This window comes from Macrobrachium rosenbergii, chromosome 17 (genome assembly GCF_040412425.1).
Source record: "Macrobrachium rosenbergii isolate ZJJX-2024 chromosome 17, ASM4041242v1, whole genome shotgun sequence".
NCBI lineage: Eukaryota > Metazoa > Arthropoda > Malacostraca > Decapoda > Palaemonidae > Macrobrachium > Macrobrachium rosenbergii.
Genome location: NC_089757.1, coordinates 27,736,321 through 27,748,264, shown reverse-complemented (window position 1 = coordinate 27,748,264; position 11,944 = coordinate 27,736,321). Strand labels below are relative to the sequence as shown.

Below are 11,944 nucleotides of genomic sequence, written 5' to 3'. Positions count from 1 at the left end.
ACTCTCTCTCTCTCTCACTTCCTCTCCCTCTCATTCTCTCTCTCTGTCACCCCCTTCCCAACCCCCACCCACTTTGGTGCCATTGATGTCTTAACCCCTCAGTATTCTTTTCCAGACAGTAAGTCATATGTATACCGAAATTAGGTATGATAAATTCGTGAAGGTACTAATTATTCTGGCATAACCAGTTCCGTTTCCGGGAAGCCCTTCCCTCCCCCCCGCTTTTGGTGCCCTTCGATGCTACTGATTTCTCACCCCAACAGTATTCTTTTCCAGAAAGTAATTCATATGCATACCAAGTTTGGTTGAAATTACTCAGCGTGTTTCAGAGTTATGCTGGAATATACTTACTTACATACATACATCCCTTTATATATATATATATATATATATATATATATATATATATATATATATATATATATATATATATATATATATATATAATACCATAGGGGTTGGTGAAAATACTGATATTGCCTATGGTGTTATCATTATTATTATTATTATTATTATTATTATTATTATTATTATTATTATTATTGATAGAAATCTAAGTTGTCAGTAACATATGAAGAAATCAATTTATTTTCAGAACGAAACACTCAAGTCAAATCTATGATTATTATAGAATGTTGGTAAGGGTTGGTGAAAATACTGGTATTGCTTATGGTATTATTATTATTATTATTATTATTATTATTATTATTATTATTATTATTATTATTATTATTATTATTATTATTGTAAGAGAAGATGTCAGTCGTCAGTAACAAATTTCGAAACGAATAGCGTAGAACATTTTTAAACGTTGAAAAGAATTTCAGAAGTAAAAGGCAAATATCCTGTTATATAACCGTAGAACTTCGCTTATGGTTACTGAATACTTATAGGCAGTTTTTCCTGTTCATGTGAAAAGGTGAATGTCTTGTATATTAAAAAAAATTCTTAAATAATTTTTTTTTCATTTAGAAAAATAGGGATTTTAATTCTTTCATACGTAAGTTAATGGTTGTGTAACAACTACAAAAACATTTAATTTTTAAATAAACACTGTCCTGTACCTTTAGATTTCAATGCAATCCAGAATTTATGTAAAACACTGGCCGGTATTTATAAAAAAAATTTATTAGTATTGATATAAACTCAATGAACGAATATAAGGTGGTGAAAATTGTACAGTTCGGAAGTGTTATGAGAAAGGAAGAGAAGGCGATTAGAAAATGCTGGTTAAAGAAGGTGAGAAAGCTATTAGAAAGGAAGGCTCTCAACATCCAGGAAGTAAGAGGTGAATAGGGCAGTATATGTAGGGGCTTCGACCCGCTACTGATGAGCCTTTTAGCATAGATGTATGAAGTGGCAGATGTTTTGGTAGTTTTCTCGCTTGGGCTTCATCCACGATTCAAGAGTTAATATATGAACGTTGCGATAATCATTGTGAATTTGTGTTTATTCACGTATATTCATTTGGCTCATGTTTTGGTAGTTTGTCCACTTGGGATTCATCCACGATTCAAGAATTGCAGTCAAAACGGTACGGTGGTCATTGTGAACCTGTGATTATTTTATGTTTATTTATGCTAATGTTTGCTAGTTTTCTCAATTGGGATTCGTCCACGAATCAAGAGTTAAAGTAAGAACAATACATGGTGAACTTGTATTTGATTCATATTTATGTTGATACTTTTATGTTGATATATATTTCATTCAATATGCACGATACAGCATGACAGAAAATTTTATTCCAGAGTTTCACACTTTCATTCTCCATAAGATAACATCAACAAGAGTTAAAGTAAGAACGTTGCAGTCATCATTTGTAACTGATATGTAACACATTTACTTTTTATATTTTTATGCTCTTATATATCTTATTTAATATGCATGATACAGCTGGCATAAAATGCGGTTCCCAAGTGTCTTCATTCTACATAGTGTAAGCATCAAATCACCTTAACTTTTCCTCTTCCTACTTGCATACCTCTGTTCATCTTCTCTTTCTTCCATCTTACTTTCCACATGCTCCTAACAATAATTGTTTCATAGTGCCAGTTCTAGGTTTTCCCCCCCTCTTGCACCTTTAAAACCGTTTTACTCTGTTCTCCATAGAGCGTTGAATGACCTCATAGGTCCAATCGCTTGTCCTTTGGCCTTAATTACATATTCAATTCAGTGCAGTCCTTCCTACTTACAGCATGTTGTACGGGGCCCGAGCTCTCCTCTTCGCCAACTCAGCAGTCAACCCGATTCTCTACAACCTGACGTCGACCAAATTCCGGGAGGCGTTCCTCAAGCTCCTCAAAAATGATCGACGCCAGAGGCAGCTCAGTCGACAGTCGACTTTCAACACGACAGGTGCTCTCTCTCCCTCTCTAGACGCGTCTCGTCATTTTTATTTACATACTCAACATGACAGATGAGATTTTTTTTTTTTTTTGTATTTTTCGTAGGGATCATTCTAACAGACGGCACTTGGATGATTTTTTGTATCTTTTTTCCTCGTATTTTTTTTTTGTAGGTATAATTTCATCCAGCGTGGTATTTGAGCTTAGTAGGTTTTTTCCAAGGTTATATTATGTACAATTTTCTGCCACTGTAGACACGTAGGGCTTTGTGAGGAAATTTGAATATTTCTCTTGCTGGTAGAGAAGATGGACAGATTTCTCTTGCTGGTAGAGAAGATGGACAGACTTAACGTAAAGAATTTTGTTTTTTTGAGATTTTAATGTAGTTTTATACACATTTGTGTATACACGCACATGTTTACGTCTATAAACTTATAGCGATGTCAAATCAATAAATTGTAGAAAAAAACGTTATTTGTGCTCTTATAAGTAAAAGTATAATTCAGATTCTGTGCATTGGAACTTATGTTGCTAGTTTTGATTACTTTCTGTTAGATATTTCTCTGTTTAAAGTTTACACCATTTAAAGTTGAAATTGGTATTTAACAGCTGTTTTCAAAAAAGAGCATGTGATTCCGATTACCGCCCTTTTGTGAGACAGCCCTAACGATTATTGTACCAGTGTAACAGTGGCCCCTTCAACTGGGAGAAAATAATTTTGATATTCTGTTATTGATATTATAAGAGCTTATGCGAAGATTATAAGCAAGAATAACTGCCGCAGAAAACCGTTCTATAAATGCAGTTTATTTTGGCAGTGTCACGTATGCAGATGAGTCCCCAAATTTATGCTGACCCATTCCGATATTATTTTATGCAAATCATGCAACGCATTTTCCAAGGCGAATCAGTTCGTTGCGTCTATAAATAGTCGCCAGAAAGGAGTACGATTATTTTGTTAGATCATTTTATATCCAGGGGCGTGTCTGCAGATGCCGTTGAGAAATCTTTATATGCATTTGCATATTCAGTTTCTGAGGTATTTTTTAAAGAATAGTAAATAACGCCGGTTATATTATTGATCATGTTATTTCAGTAAATGTGTATTCGATGTAATGCTTGTGTTAAAATTTACCGGCACAGTAGATGAAAAGGAAACTGTTTCAGACATAATACTGTTATTCATTTGTCATGTGATATCAGTTAAAGTACATTTACACTGATATATAAATATAATATTGCGTTAATAAAAAAAAATATGTATGTGATATTTCTAAAGAAAATTATTAGAAAGACAAAGCCGTGTACCATGATACCCTTTCAGCAGATTAAGCATTAATTCTCGTGACTCGAACCGATCGTATTTTTAGTAAATTACGGTCTCTTTAACTTGGAGAGAACGTTAACCTTGTCCCGATATTTCGTTAAAAATGTCCGCCGTCCTTTGACCTCTGCGCTCCCCTTTACCCTCATTCGTTAGACAGCTTTCATCCGAATTTGTAATGCTTTTTCCCGTTTCTTTCCTCCTCGTCTTTGATCTTTAATTAAGCGTCACGTCAAGGTTAGGAGTCTTTCACCAGGGGGTAATGCCTTTCGTGGATTGAGGACGTACATACAGAGCAATGGACACACTCGTCTGCACGTATATTTAGGTTAATACAGGCAGACTGACACATTAACTGTGGGCAAACTTGCTGATCCAACGGTGGCAGATGCACTTGTTAAATTGCAAACGTTTGACGCATAACAGTTTTTGTGACAGAAGACAGAATGACTGACGTTCCGAACACAGAAGACACAATGACTGACCTTCCGAACGCACTGGAACACAAAGCTTGCGAATGGAAGGTAGAGTGATCTGATTTATTTACGTCAGACAGACTGGTGACTTCGTAACTCTGACAGCGTACAGACTCAGGGAGTTATTAAATGGAAGCAAACACAGACTTGATCACTAAATATAGCCAGGTCTACTGGCTATATTTAGTGATGAATGTAGACAGACCGTGTGGCTTAATTGCTAGTGGCAGCACCGGACTGACCTGCTGACTCATTGACTGCAGGCAGACGAATGTGCTGTCACATTGCCCACAGAAACAGACTGCTAATTAAGCAGAACGATTTTCACTAACTGGCATCAAACAAACACAGATGGTTTATTAACTGAAGATAGGTAAACTGACCAACTAACACACACGAGGCAAATACAGACTTCCGTAATCATGAGTGGAAAACAGCTGATCAAATGTACACAGAACCAACTGTCTGCTTGACATTCAGATGTTTTGCTATTTGCAAACTGAACTGGTTCTGAGAGACAGAATGAATAGATGGCTGACTTCACGAGAAAAAATAAAAACCTGATTTGGTAACAAGAGTGTGGTTGAGATACGACCCCAAAAATACCAATGATTTTGCTCTAGAGATCAATAGTGAATCATTATACTTGGAGAGAGAGAGAGAGAGAGAGAGAGAGAGAGAGAGAGAGTTTTAAATATTTATTGCATCATCTATTATAAACGAATAAGCTTTGCCAGTAAATATTAATGAGATATGTGTCAAATTTGTTTTGGGAGAAATTCCATTTTTTTATAATTATATTGTTCAACTCTATTACCTTTAGTAATATCAGTGTACATTATCTAATTAACCTTGGCGCTTGGTGTACGTCTGTGTGTACGTATGTGTCTAAATTAAACACCAGTAGTTCTTTGTAAAGTCATTTATTGAAGGCAGAACTCCTGTATTCTAATTAAATAACCAATGACACGAGTTGTCAATGTTATTTCTGTAATTAACTCCTCTAACGCTGAAACCTCTCGCAGATATTTGTAACTATCTCAGATTTGATTTATGTTTTTCTTTTCAAAACAGGAAACTCGTCCTCCAACGGCCGAAGCGTCTCTTCGAGGACCATCTCGACAGACGTCACGACCATCAAGGATGTCCATCCTAGAATGGCCTTGATCCGCTGTGGCCGACAGGCTTCCTTCGACGACTTCTCGACTTCCTCGAGACCCAGCATGGCCAAATACGGGCGCCAGAGCAGTTTCGCCGGCACCCACTGCTTCCCCAGCAGTAACCCGCCGAGCACAGTCAGTTTCAGCAGACAGAACAGCAGGGAGAACAGCAAGGATTTCCACAAGGAGGCCGAGAACGGGATCCTCAGTGCGGTAGAGATCAGGCGGTACACGGAGGGCGAGAAACGCCTCTCCGGCGAAGGGCGGAGGCTGTTGGAGAACGAGCGGAGGTCGTTCCGGCAGATCCAGGAGGAGAAGTTGGGATGCTGTCGTACCAGGACCGACAGCCTGAGCCAGAGGAGGGAGAGGGAGAAGAAAATCGTGGCGGAGATGGAGAAGCTTCTCTCGAAGGAAGGTGACACCACCACCACCACCGCCACCTCCACCACCACCGCCACCACCACCGTCTCCACAATCAGCAGCACCTCGAAAGAGTCTGAAAATTCGCAGGGGAAGGAGAGTTGCGAATATGACCAGGGATGCCCTCCCAAAAAGGATAGGCAACTGCAGCAGCAGCAAGAGCAGATTGTTAATCCGGAAACTCTCGCCGAAAATAGCAGAGAACCGATGGAATTCCGGGGAAACGGCCAGGCCGAGCCAGGGGGCGTGAACGACTCCGGGAAAACCATTTTCTTTTGTGAGAGTCTGAGTACAAAGGTCAGCGTAGTGTGAAGTGATGCCAGATTCCTGGAAGGGGCATTTTCACCCTCACAGCTTTACTTACCAAAAGCCAAAGAGAACAAAAAAATAATAAAAAAAAGAGTAGGCTACTTCATTTTCTAAGATGTATTGATACTTATGGAAAGTCCTAGTGCTTGCTGAAAACGGGGGAGTCTTCAGTCAAGCAAAATGGCTTTGTAAATAATGTTTTCGTGTACGTCTTCATGTGTGTTCATGTGCACGCAAGCGTGTGAACGTACACAAAAATGGATTTCTGATCGATGACCGGAAAGTGATATTAAAGATACAAATGAACTGTAACTCTTTCATATTGATATCTTATTAAAATAGGACATTTTCTAAATTTAGACAAAATGAAATAGGTGTTTTTGTAAGGAAAAACAAAACAAATAAGGACATCCGTTTAACAGAATCTTTGAGAACCATATTGCATCGTTTGAAAGTTCTTGAACAAATTTAGTTTTTGTCCCTCAAAACTGGTTTCATGTGGTACTTTTGGGGAATGCAAAAACAAGTTTGGGGGAGTCGTAGATAATTAAGTCCAGTTTTGACAATACATCTGGGTTAAAACGGCCAGTAACTGTTATGAAGGGCATATACTTCTTCAGGAAACATAGCATCGAATTTAAATTAAATTTTTCAGATACTGATTTCGTAGATTACGTAGGAATGGTTCACGGGTTTTACGAATTAGTAACATGGAATTTTAGGTAGAATTAGATATCATCTTTATTTTACTTCAATAGAAATAGATAACATAGAGCACGGTCTTACAGACGTGCGTATATCTTTGTATGGCGGAAATAAAGATTGTTGTTAGAAGAAATTTTCAGCGAACGATTCGAGAAACTGATATGGGAATCACCAGTCTGAATCTGTTATTTTAATGAGAGAGAGCAGCTAATGACCAAAGGAAAACGTTTTATTTAAAAGTTGAAAGAGGATTGTATTAGATATTCGTATTAAACTATAATGAACTGTGGGTTGATACCTTAAAATAACATTGTATTTTGGGTAGTTATTATTATTATTATTATTATTATTATTATTATTATTATTATTATTATTATTATTATTATTATTATTATTATTATTATTCGAGGCAAATACACTCTACTCAGGCAGTAATAAAAGGTGAAAATTAAGGAGAAAGGTTATATAAAGCTTATGTATAACCTAAGATTATATATACATTTATAAGTATATATATATATATATATATATATATATATATATATATATATATATATATATATATATATACATACATACATACATACATACATATATATACACACATATATCGTATATGTTTGTGTATGTATCTATGTATGTATGTATGTATATATACATACATGCACTTACACACAGACACACACATATATATATATGTATATATGTGATTGTGTGTGTGTGTGTAAAGCTCCATTACGCACCGCTAAAGTTGCCTTTGTGTGGTCTTACTTTATTATCAATTTCTTCAGCCTTTAGCTTTAATGAATTATTTAAGGAACGTTAGAAAAGTTCCAGAAAGTCATACATTCATAGTTATAAATATACAGTAAATTTATTAATGATCGTTTAGTAATTCCTTTGCGAAGATGTCAAGTAAAAATACGCCGAAATGAACCGTGGCCCTTGAAGCTTTCATCCACGGCCCGGTGGTGGCATGTCCTATAGCGTTGCCAGACGCACGATTATGGCTAATTTTAACCTTAAATAAAATAAAACTACTGAGGCCAGATGGCTGCAATTTGGTAATGTTTGATGATCGGAGGGTAGGTGATCAACATACCAATTTGCAGCCCTCTAGCCTCAGTAGTTTTTAAGATCTGTGGGCGGACAGAAAAAGTGCGGACGGAGACAAATAGCCATCTTAGTAGTTTTCTTTTACAGAAATCTGAAAACATTGGATAGCCTTTCATGGTATTCTTTTGATGTCATATGGCAGGTCTCAGTAATGGTTATATATTTGTTTTATTTGTTAGTTTATCCATGTTTATCGTATTCGTATTTACATGATTCACAATACCTCTCGTTTCTTCGCTGCATTTTTCACTGTTCCATATGTGGGCATTTTCTTCTGTGAGAGCTTGCTTAGCATGATCACCAGTCGTTTTCACTTCGTTGCTAACAGTACTAGAATTTTTACCTTCAGATTTATTTACCTGTCTCAGTTTACTCCTGAAATTCAAAATTCATTAGTTTCTACACGTCAGTCCATTTGGATTCGTATGTATTTTTCCTTCACCAACAGAACATTATATTTACAAACTTATTTACCACCCAGAACGCCATAGTTCCACTGGCAATCCTAAAGCAATACATTAGCATAATCAGCAGCTTTACTATTCACTAGCAGGTCTGTACCTATTTTATCTTCCCTTCATGTTTCTAAGTCCTTTACTGAGATATTTAAGAGTATGGCTTGGTGCCGTGTGATTTTCTTGCGCTGCGTTTGGGGTTGTCATCCAGTACACCTCACAGAATGGCGCATTCAGACTAAACTTTGGACATCGTTTCATCTCCAAATAATGCAATTCTGAAATATGAGATTTTCAGATACTGATTTTTTTTTTTTTTATTGGCCTGTGATTTTCTGAATTCAGACTCTGGAGATTTTCATTCCTTTGACTAGATTGGAAGGCCTTAATTCAGTTCTTATACTGTCAGTTATTCATTTGCTTTTTAACTTTTCAGACGCCACACTAAATTAATTGATCACAGCACTACCATTTACATCCCGTTGGGCGGTAGTTCCGTCAGTGCACCTCCTGCGGTGCGCTGTAGGCATTACTTAAGATTCTTTGTAGCTTACCTTCGGCCCCTTTCGTTCCTTTTACTGTACCTCTTTTCATATTCTGTTTCTTCCATCTTATTTTCCTTCCTCGTCTAACAGTTGATTCATAGTGCAATTGCGAGGTTTCCCTCCTGTGACCCCTTTCAAACCCTTTACTGTCAATTTCCGTTTCAGCGCTGAATGACCTCATAGGTCCCAGTGCTTGGCCTTTGGTCTAAATCTACATTCAACTCAATTCAACTACCATTTACACAATAAGTCCCTCATTAATCAGTCGTCACGTTTAAAATGGCTTCTTACAACACAGAGTTATAAAGACTTCAGGTCCCAAATTTAACCCTCACATTTGACGGTCATCCGAGTGACCGAATTTTACATTAATTGAGTCGTGTGTGTTTGTGGATTCGCAGTTGTGTTTGTACGTTGGTGATTTTCAAGTCATTTAGGTATCAATGCATCAGTACAACAAATAAAATATTTTTATTCAGTGGTCGGCATGCAAACTTCATTACTGTCAAAGAGAATGTTGTTTTACACCCGTGGAGTTTAGTTACTGATTGATATTTTGAATTTTCTTTTGATCAGTATGCACCATTCATAGCCTGTCACAGAGTTTATTGCTTTACATTCGGTGGTTGTAATTATTAAGGGTTATTTAAAATAATTTTTCGCTGATATAGGAAGTCCATGGCTCATGGTGAATAATAATCTTTTACACTCAGCGGGCCGAGTAATAGACTAATATTCTGAGTTTTCGTTTGATCGACATGAAAATTTCGCAACTGTCAAAAAGATTATAGTTTTACACTCGTTTGATCTAAATGTGTTGAAATATGTCAACTCTGACTGTGAAATAAATGTGTATCATTGAGAGGAAAAAGTCCTGCCGACGGTATTATTTAGTTACATGCAATTGCTTTGATGGTATATGTTTAAAATGTAGCTCTCTCGAAAACCTACAACATTTGCTCTGATTTCTTTTTTTACTTGGATGTCATTTGACCTTTGGAATCGCCACCAGATCTGTGCTCCCAAGAATTGTTTCATGCTCTTGTCCAACCGACTCTCTCTCTCTCTCTCTCTCTCTCTCTCTCTCTCTCATGTGTAATGAACTAACTCATGTATGTATGCATCCACCAATCATGCAGTAACAAATATAAACTCTCTCTCTCTCTCTCTCTCTCTCTCTCTCTCTCTCTCTCTCTCTCTCTCTCTCTCTCTCATGTATAATGAACTAATAAATCATGCAGTAACAAATATAAAATCTCTCTCTCTCTCTCTCTAAATCTCTCTCTATCTCTCTCTCTCTCTCTCTCTCTCTCTCTCATGTGTAATGAACTAACTCATGTATGCATACATCCACCAATCATGCAGTAACAAATATAAACCTCCTCTCTCTCTCTCTCTCTCTCTCTCTCTCTCTCTCGTGCACTGCATGCATGCATGCATGCATGCATCCATCCACCAATCATGCAGTCACAAACATAACCATACGGGTAAAATAGATTAGACATTCTTTTCCGTTGAATCAGATGCACATGTATATTCTTATAGGAATATACATGTCGGAATGAAGATCTGGAATGTTACACTATAGACAAGAACTGGTTCTACGATCCCTTGCATTTGCTGAGCCGGGTTTGATCTGAAGCGTACTGTCAGAACTGACGTGAGATATCTAGGAACACAAGATTATTAGATGCGTTCCCCACTGCAGTATCTCTTGGGGCTGGCTTTGCTGAAAAGAGTGGCTTAAAATGTGGCCTGTCTATGACAAAAACAAAGTCAACTGTCTTTGTATTAATGGGTAACCACAGGTTATTTCCCGAGAGGCTGGTAGCAGTACAGTTATTTTCATAACGTGTCACGTGCCATAAATATATATTTCATCCTTCGTCATGGATTTCTTGTAGGTAGGCAGATCGCCTAAAGTCATAGTTGTATAGAATAAGTGTTCAATGGTGACCTTCATATTTGTAAACGAAGAGGAGAATAAACAGGTCTCGTTCTCTTGTGTATTTAACCTGACTGTGTCACAAATGTTAAGTATTAGTATATGACATAAAAAAATATATGTTGTGATACGTAATGGAAATTAATTATTGTGCAACATGCAATCTTGATGTTAATAATAAAATTTTGTAAATAACTTCTTTATTGTGTCCATCTTTGGGAAATGTGACAGACTGATATATATATATATATATATATATATATATATATATATATATATATATATATATATATATATATATATATATATTATATATATATATGTATGTATATATATATATATATATATATATATATATATATATATATATATATTTTATTATTATTAAAAGTTTCATTGGCCTATGGTGATAGATATTTTCTAAGAGGATGTTCTGAAATGCTGATACAAAGTGGGGCACATGAATAAAAGTTATTTATCCGTTAGATCTCCGTAAGGATCTAGTCTACGTTTTTGCTTCGTTTCGTACAGCAGAACTTCGCTCTCTGAAAAGTTAGAATTTTCTTTGCCCTTCTGAAACGTGTTAGATATTTTCAGGGCTAAAAGTTTCTGCTCCTGCGGTTATATTTTTCGTAAGAGGTTACAAAAGTCCTTGGTATGTTGTCAAACCTGAAAATGATGGTTTCTTTCTTAAACACGGGCCTTTTTTGTGCTTTGTCACGATCTAGCAGACATGGAATTAGAGGATTTTTAACAGTTCACTCATTTTCATCCATGTCTGGTGTTCTGCAAGGCTACGCTAATGGCAATTTACTAATGTCATTCGGTTACTTGCAGTTGTCTGGAATGTAATATTATGTACTCTTTTCCCTCTCAGTAACAATTCCTTCTGTTACCTTTTCTGTGCAGGCAGAGGTGTTATTTGAAGAGAATTATAAGCCTTATGAGTTGAGATTACATTCTCCTGTGGTTTCATAGGTAGTCCAGAGACCTTGCTTACCTAGCTTGGCAGGAGTTACGGATTTATACAGAAAGCTTGATGCTCTTAAAAGCAAAACGATTCTTTGGTACAGTCTTTACAAAACATATGTTTCCTGGGTATCGCAGTCGTCAAATTCTTGAACCAGCTTCACGGGCCGATTGT

General features: G+C 36.6%; 1 protein-coding gene across 1 annotated transcript in view; it reads left to right on the top strand.

Moving 5' to 3' along the window:
- Positions 1–6,337, top strand: part of LOC136847815 (thyrotropin-releasing hormone receptor-like) — a 372,767-nt gene extending 366,430 nt beyond the window's left edge. The window contains exons 6-7 of the mRNA XM_067119745.1: positions 2,195–2,355; positions 5,220–6,337. Coding sequence (XP_066975846.1) covers positions 2,195–2,355; positions 5,220–6,037 — 979 coding nt within the window. The 3' untranslated portion in view covers positions 6,038–6,337. The remainder of the gene's footprint in view (positions 1–2,194; positions 2,356–5,219) is intronic.
- The last annotated feature ends 5,607 nt before the right edge of the window (positions 6,338–11,944 follow it).